General features: G+C 52.6%; 6 protein-coding genes and 1 non-coding gene across 7 annotated transcripts; 4 read left to right on the top strand and 3 right to left on the bottom strand.

Annotated features, from left to right (window-relative positions):
• Positions 1-394: 394 nt before the first annotated feature.
• HMPREF1120_06226 (uncharacterized protein) lies at positions 395-2,001 on the top strand. Its single transcript, XM_009160427.1, has one exon. The coding sequence runs from the start codon at positions 1,232-1,234 to the stop codon at positions 1,910-1,912; it is 681 nt and encodes a 226-aa protein (XP_009158675.1). The 5' UTR covers positions 395-1,231; the 3' UTR covers positions 1,913-2,001.
• Positions 2,002-2,589: 588 nt separating this feature from the next.
• HMPREF1120_06225 (uncharacterized protein) lies at positions 2,590-3,441 on the bottom strand (the record flags this gene model as incomplete). The annotated part of the gene is made up of 1 exon (XM_009160426.1): positions 2,590-3,441. The coding sequence occupies one exon, from the start codon at positions 3,439-3,441 to the stop codon at positions 2,590-2,592; it is 852 nt and encodes a 283-aa protein (XP_009158674.1).
• A 1,513-nt stretch (positions 3,442-4,954) lies between these two features.
• On the top strand, positions 4,955-8,779 carry HMPREF1120_06224 (uncharacterized protein). The gene has a single exon (XM_009160425.1). The coding sequence runs from the start codon at positions 5,426-5,428 to the stop codon at positions 6,776-6,778; it is 1,353 nt and encodes a 450-aa protein (XP_009158673.1). The 5' UTR covers positions 4,955-5,425; the 3' UTR covers positions 6,779-8,779.
• Positions 8,074-8,241, bottom strand: HMPREF1120_09308. Its single transcript has one exon. It is a non-coding gene; the product is annotated as a tRNA-His (tRNA).
• A 495-nt stretch (positions 8,780-9,274) lies between the features above and the next one.
• Positions 9,275-12,253, bottom strand: HMPREF1120_06223 (BTB/POZ domain-containing protein 13; the record flags this gene model as incomplete). Its single annotated transcript, XM_009160424.1, has 1 exon — positions 9,275-12,253. The coding sequence occupies one exon, from the start codon at positions 12,251-12,253 to the stop codon at positions 9,275-9,277; it is 2,979 nt and encodes a 992-aa protein (XP_009158672.1).
• Positions 12,254-12,800: 547 nt separating this feature from the next.
• HMPREF1120_06222 (uncharacterized protein) lies at positions 12,801-17,166 on the top strand. Its single transcript, XM_009160423.1, has one exon. The coding sequence runs from the start codon at positions 13,047-13,049 to the stop codon at positions 16,002-16,004; it is 2,958 nt and encodes a 985-aa protein (XP_009158671.1). The 5' UTR covers positions 12,801-13,046; the 3' UTR covers positions 16,005-17,166.
• A 934-nt stretch (positions 17,167-18,100) lies between these two features.
• HMPREF1120_06221 (p21-activated kinase 1) lies at positions 18,101-22,408 on the top strand. Its single transcript, XM_009160422.1, has 4 exons — positions 18,101-19,640; positions 19,719-21,014; positions 21,064-21,498; positions 21,551-22,408. Exons 1-4 carry the CDS (start codon positions 18,879-18,881, stop codon positions 21,650-21,652), a joined length of 2,595 nt encoding a protein of 864 aa, XP_009158670.1. The 5' UTR covers positions 18,101-18,878; the 3' UTR covers positions 21,653-22,408.
• Positions 22,409-22,422: the final 14 nt, after the last annotated feature.

Here is a 22,422-nt window from a genome sequence, read left to right as displayed (position 1 = left end):
TCATCCGCCCAATGTCACGTGGTTACAGTTGTACATACTGTACACCATCCCCCGTGCTGAGTCGCATCCAGTCCTGCCTTGCTGAGAGCCAGTTTCGGTGTGCTACAATCTGTCATGTAAGATGACGAGTAATACCTACTGGTAGGTGATTTTTGACTGTACTATCGTGAAAGGATTCGTAGAATTCGAAGAAGGCGGGATCCGTTGGTTGAAAAGATGTCATATTACTATATTCGTGTTGCACCGGGCATCGTTAAAAGAGCACAGCATGGCAATTGATCCACCTCTCGCCATGCTGCGAACCAATCCTGTGAATCTGTGAGGACGCACAGTCGATCAAGCCGACGTTACGTCCACTGCGGGTTTCGCGTCGCTCTTGAACCAGGGCTGGTCCTTACCTGACGCTGTAATCGTCTCTACGCTCGGCAGGGACTCTGGCCCAGACAGACTCGGGGTTTTCGAGTGTTCTGAGACCGGCGTTGCGGAGGAAGAGCCTGAGCTTTGAGCTGTATTTGTGTTCCCGTTGTGCCCGCCGAAGAGACTCTTCCACCCACTTTTGCTCCCCAGGCTACTTTTCTTTTTGCCCTTCTTGTTCTTTTTCGACTTTCGGTCGCCGTCCAAGTGCTCGGCAGCGACGGTACCAGGGTCGACCATTGGGCGGCCTGCTGGGCCTGACGGCGCTGATGCTTCCTGAGGAGGGGGCAGGGAGGACGATGATGGATGGGAGCGTTGCTGTGCCGAGTTGGACGAGGCAAATGAAGGAGAGCTGGAATGGCAGGGTGATCCAGTGGGCGTGTGTGACATTGTCTCAACCACATCCGCGACAAGGTCTAATTTCAGCTTGCTGCCTGACTTGCTCGCATCTTGAGCTTCTTCGGCGCTGTCGACCTGGACTGGCACTATTTTTCCGTCCTTCTTTGCAAGTTTCAGCTTTAAAGGCCGAATAGGCTGAGGCGTATCCGAGTCACCGAAATCCCGGGGCTTCAGTCCAGGCTTGATTGCACTCTCAGCTGGGATCTTGAGGAAATCATCCAACGCGGTCATGTCGGCTTGGGGCACACCTTTTTCGAGACCCTGAGACTGCTCTGCTGGCGTAGGAGGCATTCTGGCAGGTGAAGCTTGTGCTTCTAATTCCACAGGACCAGGTTCTTTCTCTGACTGTGTTTGGGACTCCTTCGATGCTGATGGTGCAGGGACAGACTCTTCCACATCACCTGCAGATTGAGTTGCCATGCAAGTCTCCTCCGGTTTGGCGGCGTTCATGTCAGTTGTGCTTTCTCGGTGGGCTTCTCCTTCTGGAGGGGATTTTACTTTTTCGTCGTCCTTATCCGGTATAGACGTAGACTCTACAAACGAAATTGCCGCAACGACCTCCTCTACCGGGATTTTGGTCGGGCCAGCCTCTTCGGACAGTTGTGGAACGAGTTGTACAGATGGCTCAGGTTCTCGTCCAGACTGTTCAGTTCCGTTTCCGGGCTTTTCAAACACTGGCTGCGTGGTACTTGAAGACTCCTCGCTGGACAATGGCGGAGTCGAGCCGGCAATCGGGCCGAGATCAATAACCATCCCAGCCTCCGACAGATATGTCGGTTCTGTGGCGATATTTGCAGGCATTTCCGGCCCTGGCTCACCCAGATCGGACTGCTCCAAGTCTTTGGGTGTATTGGAGGAGGAGGGGCGTATCTCATGTTCGTCGTCCGCAGGCAACTCCGTAGGCGGGGTAGCCATAGACATGACAGCCGGATGGGAAGTAAAAGCTGGATTCCGAAGAGATGACCGTCGGGTTGCCGGTGATGAGCCCACGATCGAACCGTGGGCGGAACCTCGCATGGCAGGAGGGGAGCTTCGATTCGACTGTACAATGGTGTTGTTGTCAGGTGTGATCATCCCTATAAAGAGAGCTCCCTCATGAGATGTGAAGTAATCTGCTTTTGTTCCGGAGCCTGGAGCGGAAGTAGTGACATCCTGCACGGGTGTGCCTTTGGATTGTGTAGATTGAGGCGTGGGCAATAGCCCAGACACTGCCGGGGATTTTAACAAGTCTCCCAACGCTTTTGGGTAGTATATGCTCGACGCTCGATGCTCTGAATTGTCTCTAGGCATGAGGCCCAAAGTCATGCTCAAGCGATTCTTCACAGAGACAGGGGCTTGTCGCATCATCTCCTGTGGGACATCCGCTGGCAGCTCAATGGGATGGTTATTTGCAGGTCGTCTGTTGAATTCCTTAATAGCTGGGGGACGCTGCAGGGCATGCTGTACTCGAGGTTCATCTTGAGTCATTGCTGGAGATGTGTAAGATCTTTGGCAGAGTCCTGCTCGGAGTTTGCCCTTGCCTTCAGGTGATCGCTGCAATTGACTAGTTGAAGAAGTTGAATGGGCTGCCATGCCGTAGACTGACTTTCGGCCACTGCTGGGTCCAATCGTGATAGCAGTAATCTGTGTACCGCGAGAAGAAGGTCTTGAGGAGGACTGTCGACCTGGTTCTGACGGCAATGGCTTCAGATCCGCAAGAGAGGTGCCTCGAGATTGTGCACGGCCTGGTCTTGCGAGATTGGGCTGATTCGACTTCTGTGCCTTTGCCTACAATAATTAGGGAAAGGACAACACGGAAAAGGCATCGGCACTTACAATCAGATTCCTGCTAACAACGGCTGCCCTCTGCTCCATCTCAGAGACAATCTCACCGAGCTTCGTAAGAGACCCGGCTAGCTTATTGCCTTGGAGATGCAGTTCCAGAAAGGCGGTGCGCCAACCTTCCACATTTCCAAGCATAGCCACAAGAACCGCCTCATGCTCGGGCGACTCCCGCCTCCAGGTGGAACTGAGTTTGGTCAAATATTTTTCCAGCACATTAGTGGCATCAAAGCCCTTTTGCACGTCTTTTAAAGCATCTTTGGTAGCCCTCTTAGTCCGTCCAATAACGTGATCAATTTTCTCATTGCCGTCTAGAATGGATGCTCGAAAGGCACGGTCCTCCAGCATGCGATCGAATACTTCTCCGTGTGCCAACGGTAGTTTGAGACATCGTATTCTTTCGTGGATGTCACTCTGGGCAAGATCAAAATCCTCCGTAGTTCGCTCCAAAAAGCCGTCAATGTCGTCCACATGGGATTGTAATATTCTCATCACCTCCTCCTCCGATATTGCCATATTGTGGGCCAGCAAATGCATCCCGAACGACATTTGGGCGACCAGTTTCCACAACGGATGGTATTTTTCACCCGGCTTCTGCGTCCATCTGCCAGCGATCACCCGTTGATATGTTGGGGCCTCCAGGAGCATGGTCCTTCTCGTCATTGCGTCTGCGGGTACGTCTTCATAAAGTTGATTGTTGATCGACTCGATCATGGACTCTTCGAACGGTTTCTGTAGCTGCGGTACCGGATGTGCGGGGGGTTGCACCGGCGTTTGGACATCTTTGATGCTTTTGTCGGAGGGCATATTGGATGGGTGTTAGGACTCGACCGCGAATGCACCCTGGGGTCATCGAAACAAGAAAAGGAGGGTATCGGGAACTCTTTCTGTTCGCACGTGTCCCCTCGGCCGTCTTGTCATGTTAACAGTACAGATGTACCTGCCCGCAGTGACATAGCACTGGAGAAGAAGGGCGTGGACGATCGCGTCGTTCTCTAAGGAACCCCGCCGCGGAAAGCGATCACTAGACGACAGCCTCAACTTGGTTCTGCCAGCTGAGACGACGTCTGTGCGACGTTTGCGTAACCAGCACCTGTCAGATGTCAGCTGTAGACGCCTGTGGTCATCGGAAAGAACGAGGAAGTTCGGCGTCAGAGCAGAGAGGCTTCGAAGATAAAACGGGGTCGTGAGGAATACGTGTATGGTCACAGTTCGATATGTAACGTGGTGGGACAACGTAAGACAATGGCAGAGGAGTCGGAGGATGTTACTATGGACTTGAAACCACACCGATGGATTTTGGGTTGCCTCGAAATAACCATATGAAAGAAAAGGATATCAGGGTTCAATGCAGCACTCTGACTGCTGATCGCGCCTGTTCTCGTGCTCGTGCTCGTGCTCGCGCTCGTCGTTTGCGCCGGACGCCACGTTCAAAGAAGCGAGTCGGCTGAGAAGATCAGGGCGGACGCACATCCGTCGAGCCTGGGAGCATGCACGGGGGCATGGATATAGAGACCCTCTTTCCATGCTCGTTCGGAGGACCACGGGGGTCGCTGCACAAGGTAAAGTATGGTTTCAGTCCTCATGGTAGTGCAAGCAACAGCGTGGAGCCTCGAGATACTGTTCATAGCAGTCCGTTGGACTGCGGGCGACTTGGAGCACATAAAAGTTGAAGCAGATTGGCCATGGAAGGGAAATGGGCAGAAATGGTGAAACGAAGCTTGCAGTTTTGTGGCGTCAACGATAGGCTGGCAAATCCCCGAAAACGCCTGCCGAAGGACCGGACAATGGGTGATCACCACCGACATCACAGACGAGCTGCCGGCATCACTCGCCTACCACTGCACTAGTAGTAGCTGTACATTACTACCTAGGTAGGTATTGTTTATTGAAAACACGGTACTAGCAGTCGACGCGTGCCTCATGCTGGAGGGCGTGTCTGGAGAAGGCTGCATTGACCGATGGCGACTAGCATTGTACTAGGGGTGAATACCATTCTGCAAAATTGAGTCCAATGTACTACTGTACCTAGGTAGTATATCAACCATCCGAGGGGAGGGCGACCAACCTGTACAACTTATTAAAAGCCCAGGAATATCGTGCCTTGCGGTGGAGGAATCGGTTACTGTAGGTGCAGTGCGTGGATGCCTAAGGGACTTATTATCTGCAGGCGTGATGTTGTTGTGGCTTGTTCCCCCTCCCTACCCGATGCCTGGAAAACCGTCGCTGTTAGAGTGCTGGAGCTGCCCGGGAGCTGCCTGAAAGCCCTACAATAAAATGTAAGGCCACCACTAATTCCGTATAGTACAGGTGCGGACTTCCCTGGCTTCTTTTCCCTGTCCCAACCCATGTCCTCATCCCCTTCTGAAATGTACCTCCATTCGGAATAAATGCACACTCGTCCATGACCATTTCCATCTCTTGGTTCTCTCTCAAAGCCCGCTTCAATCGCATATTCGATGTCTTCGTATGCGCGATTCTGCAGCTCGCCGCTCTCTGCCAAGCGCCGCCGGCTGCGCAATGAGCGGATTTGGGCGTTCCTGGACGACCTCGCTTCTCTTCGCTAAGGTATTTGTGGTCCTGTGCGGTGGTCGGGATTCTCCAGGCAAGGCCCCTCGGCTCTGTACCGGTCACGCTGCGCCCGAGACACTGCTGCACTGTGCTGGTTGCTGTTAACTCGGTTTAGTAGAGCTGTATCCAACCTGTATTTTCGTCCCTGTTCACGCACGTGTCCAACTTGAACCCAAAGAAAGAAACCCGGTCTCAGTCCCAGATCGTCACAAGAAACACCATGTCTCTATCTGCTTTCCCTCTCGCCCCAAAAGATGCTTTGCTGGAAGCCTACTGCAACTGTAGCTTACGCGAGCTTCCTGTCCCGGCGGCAGTGATAGATGTTGCAAAGGTGAAGGCAAACTGCCAGGCGATGCTCAATGCCGTACACGAACTTGGGTGCAGCTTCCGCGCTCATGTCAAGACTCACAAAACGGCAGAAATCACCAAACTCCAGGTTGGTGCAGAATGCAAGGATGTCAGGCTTGTGGTGTCAACCGTGATGGAAGCAGAACAGCTAGTTCCGCTCCTGACAGAGTACAGGCAACAAGGTGCGAAGGTCAACGTGCTGTATGGAGTCCCTCTCGGCCCTTCTCACGTACCTCGACTTGCTAGTATAGCTCGTCAGCTGGGAGAAGGCTCCGTGACTGTGATGATTGATCATCCTTCTCAATTGCGGGCTGTGAAGAACTTCAAAGAGGAGGCAGGATTTCCTGCCTATTTGTTCATCAAGATTGACTCTGGCTACCATAGAGCCGGATTGCCCCCAACCTCAACGGACATGAAGACCCTCGTTCAAGAAGTAAGCAAGGGCGAGCAGCAAGGCAATCTGAATTTCCTCGGGTTCTATTCTCACAACAGCTTGTGTTACCAGGGGTCTTCTCCGGACGATGCCATGGACATGCTGAAGCTGGAGATTGACTCTTGCAGGGAGGCCTCGCAACACTTTGAAGTCAGGCGTGAAAACGCACTCGTGGTGTCTGTCGGGGCTTCTCCTTCCACATTGGCATTGCAAAACATTGTCCCTTCCGCCCCTAGCTCCTCGTCATCTGCTCAGCGGCTGGAAGAATCTTTGGAGCTGACAAAATCCAACCTGGAACTGGAGATCCATGCTGGTGTCTACCCCATTTTCGATATTCAACAGGTGGCCACACACAGCCGCCACTTCACGTCGGATCCTCATGATAGCATTGCTGCGTCAGTGCTGGCGGAGGTTTGTTCTCTATATCCAACTCGCACAGAACAGCCCGAAGCCCTTGTCTCAGCGGGCGTTTTGGCCCTGACGCGGGAGCCATGTAAGGACTATGCGGGATGGGGTGTGGTGAGCCCCTGGAACATGCCGGAGGGCTACAAAATCAATCCCCAGGAACGAATCATTGTCAGCCGCATCAGTCAAGAGCATGGTATTTTGGCCTATGAACAAAACAACCCGGAAAAAGGTCAACTTCCGCTAGAATATGGACAAAGGCTCCGGATTTGGCCGAATCATGCTTGCATTACCCTAGCTATGTTTGGCTGGTACTTCATCGTGGATTCCAGCACTGACTCCCCCGACAAGGTCATGGATATCTGGGTTAGATGGAGAGGATGGTGAAGAGATATAGGGAAGCAGATCCTAGTAGGCGGAACAACTACCCAGCAAACCGAAAACACTTTCCTAGCCTCTCTACCTACTACGTGCATATTGACCGGTGCCCATGAAGCTAAATGATCTCGCCAATGCTCAGAATTGGTGGGCGTTGCATCCAGCTCGCTATCGTCCCTAGGTAGGTATAGGTCAAACAACAGTTTCGGCCACCGAAACGAAAGCGAAGTTGACCCTGCCATTGATCGACCTTCTGTGATCAGTCTTGGTTGTCATGAGGTCTACGAGGCTCTGGTCTGCCAGTCACAATCGCCAGGAGCCCTCCCTAGCCGTCTGGTCCACTGTTTCGCCCCGGTCAGTGCCGGTCCACCTGGATTCTTTTTTGGAGCCCTTAGAGGGTGAGCGGAAATACTATCCAGCTGATGTTGGGTGATGAAGTTGAGCAAAATTGCCATTCAAGGCAACTGACTTGCCTAGCCGGGATTGGAAGCGTCGATAGAGGCCGCCGTCCTGTCGACTGTCCCATGGAAACTATGCACCTCATGACGCGGAGGGGGCATGTCCATCCCTGAAAGAGCTGTCCCACCACGGATCGATCTGAGTTATTAAACACCAACATCGGACAGACGTTCCGGCCTATGGTGCCAAATATCTACGGATCCCCGTCAGCAAATGGTTGGAACCAGCTTGTTGGACGGCCGTCATATCCGATTATGTAATCATTCCTGTGGAGTGCCGAGACGCGGGAAGAGACCCCCAGTCACCTAAGGTAGTCGGCTTGGAAGGGCTAGAACCGGGTGACCGCCATAGTAGACGCCTCCCATCACCACTTCCTCACGGAGAACCCTTTGCAGTGAAGCTGTGTGGCTATCTTCACCGGCAAGCGGCATCAAAAGACCTTCTAGAGTCCAGCGATGAGGCCTTCTGGACCCAGAATTCTACAAAGCGCACAAGATTGGTTCAGTCATGACATCTGGTGTCTGGTATCATTAGACGTAAGGTCTGCTACGCGGAGTATCAACTACGATCAATACGCAAAAGCATCGCTCTGGTACTAGAAGCTCACTGGCGTATACACTCAGTCGCTCAAGCAGTCAATAACTGGTATAGGACGATGATGAATTTATCAAGCGATCCAGCAGCCTCAGGCTGGTATGGGACTTAGGTAGGTAAGAATGACCTCTTGGTACAAGGCATCACTGTATATTTACACGTGAGTCACCTGGATCCTCACCGCGGCCAACAACGCACAGAACACCAAGCAGAAAAGAAGAAAGAAAGAGCAAAAAAGAATGGTTGGTTTTTGCCAGCGCTCAGATTCGAACTGAGGTCTCTTCGGATTTGTGCAGCTTGACTGCGCCCCTACTCGCTCCAAAATCTTGTCTTCTATACTTCCAAATCTCCTTTCTTTTTCTAAATCGCGACGGGGTTCCTGCCACAACGAAACGTGCTAACCACTGCACTACGCCGGCTGAAGAAGACGCGGAAGTCTTTATTTGTTGGGAGGAATTCCGCGAATTGAATATATATGTGTTAAGACACTAGTTAGGTGAGTTACCGCAGTGACAATTCTGGCCTGCGCGGTGAAGTGAATACCCCTTAGCGTGAAGAGCCAGACGCGAAAGTGACAAAGAAAGTGAGGTGGAAGTGACAAACGAGCAAACAATGCCAAAAAGGGGGCCAGGGCCACTCAGAAGGAACTCGGAACCAAATATCGCGATATGGATGGGCCATCATGACGGGGAGGTACGCACACTCTCTCACAAATATGAACGGATTACAAGTAGCTACAGTACCTAGCCAGCGCGGATACCTACATTTGGGAGGCCCATGTTTGAACAGTTCATGCCATGGTTTGTTCTTGAAGAGGATCGGATTGAGGCGTGTATCAATTACCTATGGCCGTGTACAGATTGAAGTCAATTATCAGATTCAGATTAGACCAAGCAGGCTGATTGCCAGCACCTTTTCTTGCCTGTCGGTGAGCTGTACATGTAGACTGGCACTTCACCTCCTTTCCGACCCTCGTCCTCACGTTCATCCTGCAAGAAACTGCTCGGGAAACCCGGTCAATGACTCGCTCCAAGGACGGGGTTGGACTCTATTTGGAAACAAATACGACTAGACTGTGGATAATAGCCATAACTCGTAGTATGAATGCCAAACTCGGGGACTTGACAAGTATTAATTTAATCACATTGATACAGTAGCAGGTTTATGCAGCGACGGCAACATATTCAGTCGTAAAAGCATCCCATTATAGACGGCATGCTATGGGATAATTGTTATTGACCAACGATATTTGAAATACTACTAATACATAACCTTCAACGTTGGGTCTGCGTATATTGGCTCATCGATTCGTAATTCATGCCCGGGACAAATAGCGGTCCCAAAGCAACAGAGGTTAAATGGAACCAGAAGCGCTTTCTTTCACTGAATAGTGGTTGTGTATACACAACTGCTCTCAGCAGTCCATGATTTCCTGACCAGCAGGTAATCACATCAGATGTTCCCGATAACGACCATATACCTCAGTCTGCCCTCTTTGCTACTACTTGTAGCCTTCCCGCTGGAGATGTCGCGGTCTCCGAGCCCGTCGTCAAGCTGCATCTGGGGGCTCTTCCAGCCCCAGCTCTTGCTCAGATCGAACTGGTCCGGCGCGCTCTCATAAATGCTTAGAAGCCGGCCTGCCCTGCTGGGTGAATAGATCTTGAAGTACGTCTTGATCGTGGGCCGCGAATCCATGTATGGAGGAATAGCCGAGACATTGTATCTGGGACGGTTGCGCAGTAGTTCATCATCTTCTTCGTCCGAATCGAGCATCTCGGCGTCTGCATCTTCAGACTGACCGAACCAGCACTCATCCGTCTTGGAATATGTCCCAGAAGCGGTCTGTGATGTTTTTCGTATTTGCGCAGTTCTATGTGGGGCCGAAGACGATGAAGCAGTGCCTGTGACTGGGACAGAATCATCAACGACACTGCCAGCATAGTCGAACTCGTTTGACGACAAGGTGAGCCCATCCCCACGTGGAACCTCGGATCCTCGGGGTGCTGCTGCTGCTGCTTCAGTCAGCCGCCACGCTTGATTCCGCCGCTCGCTCTTGCGGAGTAGCATCTCGCGCTCCAGTTGGCCTATACGGTCGTCCACCGTGGTGGGAACGAATTGGGCAAGTGGATCGTCGTGAGGCTCCTTATCTTTTGCTCGGTGAAGATAGATCCCCAGTTGCTGAAGTTTCCCAGTGTTGACACGCTGGATATACAGGTTCCACATACTCCCTGCGTACCATACCGTGTGCGAATAGACCCTCTTCCTTTCCTTGAGAGTCCGAGGGTTGGGAAACTCGGCGGAGAATCTGAAGGGCGGGTAATGGCTGTACCGGGGTCTGGACGTCGGAGAAGAGTTTCGGGACGGAGGCCGGCCACTTTCGATGACATTCCCCGTGCCAAAGTCAAAAGCCCATGCGACATCGGTGGGCTCAAGGCTCGCAGACAGCCTAGCTGCCTGTGTGCTCCATTCAGCTCCGCCCGTGGTGTTTGCGGCAGTAGACGCCTCACGTGTGCCGCCCATTACGCACGAAACGTCGTGGTCCGGGATCCAGAACTTCCGTGGCTTGCCATTGCCGTCCCAAGACCCTGACTCCATATCCTCTGCGGGTGAAACGGTCGTTGCGTGGCCCAGCTCACGTAACTTACCTTTGCTCGAGGTCGTGGCGGTTTCAGCTCGAAGTACAACCTCTTCATAGTCTTCTGCTAGTTCACTCAGTCCAAGCTCGATATCGTCTTCTTTTGCATTAAGAACTTTCTGTCGGAGTTCTAGTGACATCCACAAAGCGTCTGAAATCACTTTCTCTGGGAGGACCGGAACGCCTAGGATGTCCCTCTGGGACCGGATTTGCTGCAATTGCTCAAATCGAAGATGAACATAGTGTATTCCTTCGTCAAGCAGAACCAAGATCGGGGATATCTCAGGCGATGTGTATAAGGCGATCCATGGCTCATCCCTTTCTGACACGTGTCGATGATGTGACGCGACTCTATAGGGAGTGTCGAACCTAACAGCGAAGAACTGGAGACTACTCGGCTTCGGTTGCAGGTATTGTCCATGAGGCGAAACCAATCCATTTTCAACCGCTTTCGCCCTCAACCGCCTATTCAACAGCTTCAGGGCTAGATACCAACGGTCCCATTCACCTGGAATAAAGAAGGGATCGCCTCCAATGATCTCGCGAACCATTTCTGCAGGAATATCGTCCCAGTATTCATAGGGCATCTCCCAGCCTTCCCGGCAGAGCATGGCTTTGGCGGACGATAGAATCCGGTCACCTGGTTTGCCGTAGTAATTGTTAGTTACTAACTTGATCAAGCTGTGGAGTGTGGCAGGCTGCATTTGGCGCAGGATGGATTCAACACATGAATCTATCAGGTCAGGCATGTCTAGCCAACACGCTGTGGCAAACAAGCCCACAGCTTCTTCTTCCTCCTCCTGGATCGAGCACTGAGTACCATAGATCCTCTTCAAAGCGAGCTCGAAAGCCACTTTGGTGATGTTGGGATCGCTCTCTTCGGGCGCGATGGTCATCACCTTTGCTGTGCTCTCCAACCAGGATCCGGAGAACGCGGAAGAGAAGAATGGCACGCGATCGAGGAGCAGCTTGTGGAGCTTGTACCCTTGACCAAAGGCATACACAGTAATGTCCGAGTGACGGCCTTCTTCAAAGCCGTTGTGCAGAAGATGCCCTATCAATGTACTCGTATCATGCAGACTCCGGCCTGTGTCGGACCGGGGACGTAAATGTGAGGGGCCTCGAGAAATTGCTGGGGTTGTGCCATCGCTGGGAGCGAACAAGCGGGCGAGGGCAGCAGAAGTGTTTGCGGTGCTGCCATCACCAGAGAATGCATTTGCGCTTGCAGTAGGATCGTCGACATCCTTTTCCAAAGTTAGTAAAGGATGTCTATTGCTAACAGGGCCAGGACCTGGAGAGGGGGATGGTGTGATGCCCCCTCCCCGAGGGTTGGGGCGTCGGCTTCCTCCAGCATTAGTCAATGCTGCGAATGGGCCCGAAGTGCTGGAAGACATTGCACCACTCAAGGAAGCCAAGGCCGTGTTCGCGGAGACAGAGGCAGTCGGCGGACCTGACACGAAGATTGAACGAAGAGGGGGCTCAAAAGTGGTCGACGAGAAGCCTTGTTCACCATACAGCATTGGTCCCACTTGGCTCGCAGACGCCGCCCGCCGCTGAGGCAAAGGTCTGGACGTCGGGGTGCCGCTTGTAGGCTGTTGAAGAGGCGACCTAACAATACCAGAGCTTGAAGGTTCGACAGGATACTGCGTAGACCGAGAAGAAGAGGCGACAATGTCCTCTCTCCTCCATCTACTCGTCTCAAGTTCTGCATCTGACACCGAGGCTTCGAGGCCTGCAATGAGCCCGTCTATGTCATCTCGTGGAGCTCCCCAGCCCGAGAACTGCTCTTGATCCATGTTGATGTCTCTTGAAGCCGTTAGATATGTCCCCAGGGCGACCTCCTTCCTGGGGAAGGGCGGGCTGCTGTGTATGGAGCAACAATTCACTCGAGATTCATTTGCGGCAGGAGGACATGGAGGGAGAATCTCGACAGCTAGTCATCTCCTTGCAGTAAGGGGGTTCCCGGTCGGGCTCTGCTTCAGCACGAGCGCCACCTGAAGCACAATACAAGCCAGATGTCAGCACAGAGAAGAACTAGTAGGCTGCAATTTTGGAAATGATTGCACAAGAGTGAAACAAAAGGGATCTGGGCACGCTGACAGGGACAGTCAAGAGATCAGTCTCTGCTGCATCATCATATCTTTCTGCTCTCGCCAATTGACGATGACGAAGATTGGCAGGTGACAGGTGAAAAATGTAGGTAGGACAGGATTCTGAACAATAAATGTCAGGCGTGCATGATGCCAGCGAGTTGGACTCCAGATTCCCAGATTCCAAATTCCAGGTTCGAGACGAGCAACTCCGGCTGCGGTGGGGCACAAAGTCCGAGATATCTCGGAGATAAAAGAAAGCCTCCTGCAACTTGAGCCCTTGAAACTTCCTTGCGGTCGCTGGCCGCTGGTCGGTTTCAACATCACAACTCGTTGCATTCGTGGTTGGTGTGCTTAATACGCCTTCATCCAGGTACACACGTCCATTACTGAAGAATACTCCCAGCGCACGTGTCTAGTCGCCCTTCGACCGTCGATGGAACAAGCACGCTTATGAACAACATGGCAATCCGTCGATGCGGTATCTGGACTGCTCAGCATGGACGGGCCTACAGGAGCAGCAACCCGTGAGAGCGACCATTTAGACACTTCCCGGGAGCCTCTGATTCCCCTCGATCTCCAGCGTCTGCCCGGTTCACGCATTCCCCAGTCTACTCGGCCGGAAGAGTCAGCTAAAGATGACACGAAGTCAATCAAGGGATATCCTCTCCCAGTTGTCCCGAACGGGACCTCGCCCGCAGAAGCAAGACCAGGCCTACAAGAAGCGGAGGTAGTTCGCCCGTCTTACAATGGTCCAAATGATCGAGATGGTGTCGACAGGAATACCAGGCCACGGGCGATGGTTGACAACGAGTCAGCAGTTGGTTCGCACCACCGACTAGACACGGTACTGAAAAATAACACCGCAATCCAAAACGGCACTTTGAACGGCCAATCTCTAACACCTTCTCCCTCGGGAGAGGCTACCCCAGTGGATGAGAGTTTCATACAGGAACCTGGAAAAGTTCCCAGACTATCTGCCGATGAATTGCAAGAGCTCATGTCATCTCCCGCATCGCTCGCGATTCGGCCTTTGGAGAAAACTCGCTCACAACGCTCTATCAGTGACTCTATCAAGGCCACTGTTGCTGGTTCACTTGATGGACGGGCAACCGGGCCGGTCAGCGGAGATGCGTTCGCCTCTAGATCACCAAAGGACGCAGCCGAGCCAGGAAAGGCTCAGGATGGGGAAAAGCAACGGCCTCGCAACCTTACCATAGAGGTTTCTGAGCATAACATGCGGCCCTTGGTCAGCCCCAGGGTGAGACCTGGAGTCCCTCAGCGAGCTCTTTCGACTCCCACTTCACTCAAAAGCCCCATGTCTCCGGCGAGGCCAGACCGCGTGCGCCCAAGTCTCAAGGTTCCGGATCCTCTGCGCAAGGACAACGTTGACGGCCGAAGATATTCCTCCTCTGGGCGACCTCTTCCTTCACCAATGCCCCCTTCCATTCCGCTCCCTCCTATGTCACTTCCGACCTATTTACAACTGGAGCTCTCGTCGCAGCGGCCTTCGCCGCTCTATGTACACCGGTCTTCGTACAGCGAGTTCCCGTACGAGTCTTCAAGCGCCAAAATCGAAAGGTTGGTCAATTTTCTGTTGCTTCCACCTCATCTGGAGAGTGTGCTATGGTTTGGAATGCTTACGTGCCTCGATTCCTGGCTCTACACGTTTACGATATTGCCTCTTAGGCTTATGAAGTCCTTCTACCTCCTAGCCAAGTCATGGGTCATCAATGGCATCAAGGAAATGCGATTTGTGTCCACCTTTGTCTATAATGGTGCAGGACGAATGTGGGAACGACGCCGCCGTAGGAGCAGCGTCCAGAGAGACTCTTCGGGAACAAGTTCGAATCAGGTCCCTGAAGAATCACAAGGACAAAACGCGCCAGCCCGCAGTCGCAAACAAGGCAAATACCATCAGAGGTCGAAGTCGATCCCATCAACGTTGCTACCGGATGACAAGGCGGACATACTCAAGGGACTCCTTATCATATCCACATGCCTCATCCTCCTCAAGCTGGACGCCAGCCGGATGTACCACTGGATTCGAGGGCAAGCGGCAATCAAGTTGTATGTCATCTATAACCTCCTTGAAGTATGCGATCGCCTTCTCTCAGCCATAGGCCAGGATGTGCTGGAGTGTTTGTTCTCCAGAGAGGCACTTGAGCGCAAGCCCGATGGCCATAGCAAAGTTCTGCGGCCATTCTGGTTGTTCATCCTTGCACTCATTTATACGGTTGCCCATTCCACGGCCTTGTTCTACCAGGTAATCACGCTTAACGTGGCCGTCAATTCCTACTCAAACGCCCTTATCACGTTGCTGCTATCGAACCAATTCGTGGAGATCAAATCCACCGTCTTCAAGAAGTTTGAAAAGGAAAACCTGTTTCAACTGACCTGCGCCGACATTGTGGAACGGTTCCAGCTCTGGCATATGCTGATCATAATTGCCTCGCGCAACATAGTGGAAACGGGAGGGTTGAGCGCCGGGTTGAACGCCCTGACAGGCTCTTCGTCATTGAGCACGGCAGCTACATTGGTCAGCAACAGCAGTGTTCCTCTTACGAGCGCCTTGCCACCGAAGTCGTCGAGTTCAATTCTTCCGCGCTCGTTCACACTTGTGCCTGCGGTGGTAAATTCGATAGCGTCGTTTGCGCCAGCGGCCAGTCAGGTGCTGGGTCCCTTTCTCGCGGTTCTCGGTTCTGAGATGCTAGTGGACTGGATCAAGCACGCCTATATCAACAAGTTCAACAACACCCGTCCAGCGATCTATGATCGGTTTCTGGACGTTCTAGCTAAGGATTATTACACAAACGCATTTGGCGACCAAAATTTGACCAAACGACTGGGGCTACCGGTCATCCCCTTGAGTTGTCTGCTTATCAGGGCCAGCGTCCAGACTTATCAGATGTTCAAGGCAGCATGGGTACCGTCTACGTCGCCAACCTCCTTCAACAGCCTTGCCAGCATTCATGAACATTACTCGATGGCGCGGTCGAATATGCCAGTGACTACCGGGGCAGCAATCTCTAGGACAGTCGATGATATCATCAAAGCAATACCCGCCGTCATTACGAGATCGCGCATTGTGACGCACTTAACGACTGTGCTGGTGTGTTTGTTGATCTTTTTGATCCTCCTGGCCTGTAAGCTCGTCCTAGGGATGATGCTTCTGGCATTTTCGCGGTATCGGTACCACTCGATGAAGTTACGTGAGAAAGATCCAAACCATCGGGTGGAAGGAGGGCGACGCGTTGGCGGTTGGGGGGTCGTTGAAGTCGACGAAGACAAACAACGGTGGATCTATGAAGATGACCCGGCTGGATTGCGATCCCTCCGCGAAAGAGAGGAGCGAGAGAAAGCGAAGCAGCAGCAGAAAAACAAGGAGAAAGGAGAAGCGGCTGATGGCCTCGACAAAGTCAAACGATACGACATGGTCGCGAAGCGGATATGGTGACCAGGACGCGACGGGTTTGCAAAGCATGTATGCACTACTGGACCGGAAGCGAAGCGTGCCCAAGCCGTACCGCGATCCAGGTATTCACTCGAGAGAAGCCAATGGTGTTGTCTACTCCGATCGGCAACAGCAGCATTTCAGATTGAGGCGGCGTCATGATCGCGAACCGATTTGTCGCTTGGGACTTCCGGTTCGCAAACTGTGATTGCGACTGCCGCTGTCAGGGCCCTCGAGGCTTGTCCTTCGGAAGGTTGGAAAGTATGACAGCCTGTCAAGCCATAGGTGGCGTTTTTCGGCTACCAAGACCAGCCGCGCAGTATTATTATTGCCTATACCTGTAACTACTATATTGCTTTTATAGCCGTTCTGTTTCCACCTCAGACGAATGAGATAACAATGTCCGGGATGGGTGAAACAGGGGAGCGGCACGGGAAGGAATTAACGCCAGGGCCGTTGACCGTATTCTCATAGATTCTTCCCGCGAAGTTTACGGCCCAGTAGGTTTTCTTTCGGCTGGCTGGATGTAAGGGCGTCGCTTGGTGATTTCGGAATGACAAGGTTTCTCGGCACAACACCCATCTCAAAGGGCCAACTGGCCGGAATGGTGGATATTAGGTTTTTATTATTCATGTTTGACCGTCGTGCTGTAGTAGTAGAAGATTGTTTGTTTGATACTACTGTAAACTGTACGGTTGTGGAGAGCGACCTGTCAGGATTGACCTGGCTGTTTTGTTTTTATTCCACCAGGACATGCACACGGCATTGGCAGGGCAGCTTCAAGTTACAGCGGATGTCCCTGTTGTAAATGTGAAGCGCCCGCTGCAAGCCCGGACCAGCCACTAGCAATTGATAACACGAGTCTCCGACCACGATATATAATCTCCATCCGAGGCCGTTGTTGGTTCCCCGAATGCGCGGTCCGGTGGCGTCCTTGACGTCGACCGGGCTGTTTCAGGATATCAAGGATTGAGATTTTGTTATTGCTGCGCGGGCACTTCAGTGGGGAGCAGGCGGTCACAGTAATAATAATGCACTCTATATTGTACTAGTAGTAGTATCAGGTCATAATTGCGCTCTTTGGGCCAGGACCAATATTGCAGTGGCAACAGTATGTGCGGTGTATATGCAGACTTGAACAAAACGGTTCTTTTGTATATATGTCTTCTTACGGTTGTGATATGCGGCCGTTGGGCATTTTAAATTTTGCCGCACGTGGGAGTGGCAGTGCACGCATTTGCTCATCCGGAGCAAACGAAGTCTGCCTGGGATCTGCTGAAGATCACGCACGATCAGCAGAGGATGATGCATATGATAGGTAGCAATAAATAGTTGAGGAGATGCCCGGACCATTTTCCATCATTGGCAGAATAATATAATAATATCCTTGAATCTGGTTGGAACTGATAAAGGCAACTTTCAGTGTGGCAGACTTGGCCGTGAAAGCCACAACTGGATTGACTTGGAGCGTGCAATTACCACCCACAAAACATCGCATGCATCGAGGTAGTAGTAGTAATGTAACAATATGGGATATCCGCAGGAGACGAGGACACTAGCGAATATTCTCTATACTCTGGCGATAGAGACACGGGTGGTGGAATTGCATCCCATAGGCTACGGTTATATTACATTCCAGGATCAGGCGAAGGCTGGTGGACGTACTGAGAGATACTGAAGGCTTCATGGTTGAGGCGTTGATTGTGGCTTCAGGGCTTGGTATGATTTAAGATTGACATTCTATTTCGTTCCCGTCGGCGGGCTTCCAGTCAGTGGGTGCGGTACAGCTACCACTCCCAAGCTTGTGCCTGGTAAATGCCTGGTACCGCAGTGTTTGGAAGATCCAGGGATTCAGGGTCTAGGACCCGGTCATCGAACCCCAATCCCTGACGCTGTCATCAATCACGCCCAAAGCAATAGATGTACACTGCAGCCGTTGCTGGAAATCCAAGATGCGCCTTGCTGCTGCTAGTGATGCGGCGTGACCAACCCAAGCAAACAAGCCATGACTGTGGACTGATTGATTGTGAAGTTGGAAGAGGTACTGTAGCGTAATAAGAGAAAGTCTGTAGGAGAAAGATTATAGATCGGCTGAGCTTCGCGGTCTCTGTTTTGCTCAAGCATAAGTTCCAGTTATAGGCACACAAGCTTCGATTGATCATTTCAAGTTCACCACTCATCGAGCTCTCTTCCACGGCCTCTCCTGACCACTGAGTTGTACCGCATCTTCCTTGCCATCCAAGCGCTGCTCTTGTTCCGACACTGCCCATCTCATTCGGGCGCTGCCACAGCCTCTTTCACTTGTACTGGGATCTTGGACAACCACTGGCCGGCGCCACCCCCAGCTTTGTTTCTTGTTCGTCCCCCAGGCGGGAGAGCCCAGTAAGGAACAACGACGGGGTTGGTCAAGCAGTGAATCTGAGGCAACCGGGCTTGCATTGCGGTGTTGGTTACAGGATCGGTCAGGAACAGTATAGTAGTAGGCACTGCAGTGGTCCGACTCCCCCCAAGCGCACCTTTCAGGTTCAAGCACAAGTTTGGCTGGACTGGACTGATTGCACCGCTGCCCGCCTGCTGCTGTTGCATTGCTGGACTAGTAGTGCGTGACTACGTGACAGGCTGCGTGACAGACTGCGCTGTCTGTCTGTGTCTGTCCGCCTTCTGCCAACTCCGACTCCAACACTGCACTGCACTGCCAGTGCACCGCAGCGTCCTGCCCTGTCTTGCCCTGCCCGTGCCATCTTGCTTCAGTCAGGACACGACACTGGCACGACACCATCACCACCACCACCTCCTCCTCCTCCTCTGCCGCTGCCGCCACCTCCACTATTGTGATACTGCACCGTACTTGCCAGCTCTGTCTCGATCGGAGGAACCATGGACGTGAATGCCGATGTCCACGGCTCCAGCACTTTCAAGCGACGTCGAGCAACACTGACCAAGAATCCTCCACCCTCCGCCTTTCACTTCACTCAATCGCTACGCAAACCTCAGTCGTCCGCAGCCCTTCAGCGAGCGCCCTCAGCTCCTCATCCTCGGAGTCAGACAGCGTCACAGTCGTACCGCGATCCTCACCAGAGAACTCAGTCCTCCGCCTTCGCTTCCTCAACCTCGTCTCTGGAACACTCAAGCAGAGATCAGTCCCCCACCATACCATCCTCCGACTCCTTCACAACCACGGCCAACTATCCTCACAGTCCTGCGAGCTCTGATGACCGTCACAAGGATTTGATCGGTGCGCCCTTCGATGCCTCAGGTCTCCTCTCGTCCTTCCAAGCCGTTACCATGAACGAAAAACAGAATCAAGATGCGCAGTCGCCGCAAGCGCCCCCATTCAACCACTACAACACTAGCCCCGATCTACGACAACATCCTTTACGAACCTCACAGACAATGGGCCCTGCGGGCATCGCCTTGATGGAAGTCACTCCCCCAAAATCAGAGAATGGTATTATGAGTCCCAAGCGGTTCTCAGGGGATGGTCAATCGAAACCACCTGGACCCTTTCGCAAGAAGAGCGGTTTCTCCACATTTGTCAATAACATGCTCGGCTCGCCGAGGACAATCAAGATCTCAGCGCCCGAGAACCCCTTACACATCACCCACGTTGGTTATGACAATCAGACCGGGCAGTTTACGGTGAGTTGTTCCCCCTATCGATCTGGCGTACGATCGAATTCCACTTCCCGAGCGGGTTGACTGACAGGTCATGAACAGGGACTCCCTGCGGACTGGCAGAGGATACTGTCCGACAGCGGAATTTCAAAAAATGAGCAGGAGCAGAACCCCCAGATGATGGTGGACATTGTTGAGACATATCGAAAGAACCTCGGCGACACAGACGACGGCGTTTGGCATAAGTTCGACCATGCTAAGCTGTCAGATTCTCCCCAGAGCGCGGGCAGCAGTGATCAGGGTCCTGCACTCAATACTCCAAGTGCTGGGTCCGGTTCCACTGCATACTCGCCCATTGTTGGTATGATCTCTCCGCCAGCGAGTCCACGGTTCCCGCAGAATCATGAAGGGAGTTTTGAACATCCTCGTGCACCACCTCCTGTTCCCAAGGGTGTCTCCGCAGGTCATGTAACTGGCCTCAGACCTCAACAAAACCCCATACTGTTGCCAAATCGCGTGGCTCCCAGACCTCCCCAGCAGAATCCGCGAGATTTGGTGCCGGCACGGGCAGCTCCGTCACCTGCTATCATGCGAGAATTGCCGTTGCGGCCGTCGGAGGAACAGCCAGCAAACCAACATTCGGCAGCTGCAACTCCGATGTCACCACCACCTGGTCCGACAGATGCAGCACGCAATCGTTCAGATTCGAGAGCCGCAGGGCTGACTGCTACCCGGACGCAGGCAGCAATCCAGTCCCCGGCCCAATACCAGCAGCAGCAGGAGCAGGCAATGGCTCTGGCCCAACAAGCCATTCAGAGCAAGCAACTTGACCGTAGTCGGAGTCAACGCCAGGTCACTCAGGGAGCCCCTGAGGTCCCGCCCAAGGTGCTTCCGCAGCAGCACAGCCCTAATGTCCCACAAACACAGTTCGCTTTGGCAGAGTCTCCTGCTTTACAAGGCACACAGCAGATGGCCACCGTTGGGCCTGCCCCAGGACCAAGACCTCGCACTAGGCGACAACAGAGCAATATGATAGACATCACGACCAGGTTGAAAGCTATCTGCAGCCCGGGAGACCCAACTATCAAATACACCCATCTTAACAAGATTGGACAGGGAGCATCTGGAGGAGTTTTCACAGCGTATGAAGCTGGCACCAAGAGATGCGTCGCGATCAAGCAAATGAACTTGGAGCAACAACCTAAAAAGGATCTCATTATCAACGAAATCCTGGTGATGAAAGATAGCAAGCACAAGAACATCGTGAATTTCATAGACAGCTACTTGCATGATGGTGACCTCTGGGTGGTGATGGAATACATGCAGGGTGGAAGTCTTACCGACGTGGTGACCTTCAACGTTATGAGCGAACCTCAGATCGCCGCTGTCTGCAGAGAGGTAAGTGGCTCTACTTCGATTGCCGCGGGGTCATAGCTAATTGTCTCAGACATTGTACGGATTGCAGCACCTGCACTCAAAGAACGTGATCCACCGAGACATCAAGTCTGACAACATCCTGCTTTCGGAAAGAGGCGACATCAAGCTCACCGATTTCGGGTTCTGTGCTCAAATAAATGAGACGCAGAACAAGCGTACGACTATGGTCGGCACCCCGTATTGGATGGCTCCCGAAGTTGTGACTCGGAAAGAGTACGGTCGAAAAGTTGACATCTGGAGCTTGGGTATCATGGCCATCGAAATGATCGAGGGGGAACCGCCTTACTTGACTGAATCGCCCCTGCGAGCCTTGTTCCTGATTGCCAAATACGGAACCCCACGCATCAAGGACGAACAGGCGCTTTCACCAGACTTTCGGGACTTCTTACATTTCGCCCTGAGGGTAGAGCCAGAAAAGCGAGCAAGTGCTCATGATTTGCTACATGTGAGTAACTGTATTACTGGTCTTTCCGGCCTTGCGCTAACGTTGTATACAGCATCCTTTCCTCCAGAATTGCGCACCCCTTACCAGCCTTGCCCCGCTTGTGCTATCTGCTCGCGAAAGCAGGGCAGCCGAGAAGGCCAGTCGGGGACACTGACTGATATCTCTTTCCGGAGATCCTGTACAACTAAACGGAATGCTACCTGTGGTTCGGAGGGGCGCTGCTGCCAGCATACCATCGAACGATATCCCCCGAACTTCAGCACGTGAACATCACACGGCAGCAACACTTTTACACCCCTTCGACCAGATTCGCAAAGACTCTCTACCGCGAGCTAATTGGTGTTTCTGGAACGTTTTGGTGATACCCTTGACATGACGATTGGGTCAACCGACATCGAACTACTCCGAGGTCTTTCCGTCTTCTTTTCCGCTCATAACGCCGAGAGAGAGGACTTTGCAATTGTTTATTTACGAGATTCAAGGAAGCTTTACGACTACACGAATAGCTGGCCACGGAGTTCGGCCGATCAGGCTTTTGGACTGTCTTGTGGCTATTTCAGGGCGTAGATACCCTGCTTTCGGGGCAATATCTAGAGGGCTGGCAGGAGGCGCAAAAGACGAGCGAGAGACTGGACACTTTGGTGTGTATCAGCAAAGACATGAGCTATGTAAACGACAGTGCCTCCGAAGAATAAGAAATGCCTTTAGCGTAGTAGGCCGCGCTAATGTGCATCCCATGCCAGGTGACACGTAACGATCTCAACTACTATTATGGTATTTTGGTGTGTACCTAGGTACGTTGCCTTGTGATAGCGGCCAGCACAACTATATTCAAGTCGTAGTAGAGGTGTGGCTGTGCTGGATCTAATCTGTGGCGCCGAGTTGCTCGCCCGCCTCTTTTTGCGTCACCGCCCGTGAGGTTGC

Source organism: Exophiala dermatitidis (assembly GCF_000230625.1).
Source record: "Exophiala dermatitidis NIH/UT8656 unplaced genomic scaffold supercont1.5, whole genome shotgun sequence".
NCBI lineage: Eukaryota > Fungi > Ascomycota > Eurotiomycetes > Chaetothyriales > Herpotrichiellaceae > Exophiala > Exophiala dermatitidis.
The sequence above is the reverse complement of the archived record's forward strand: the minus strand, read 5'-3'. Positions and strand labels throughout refer to the sequence as shown.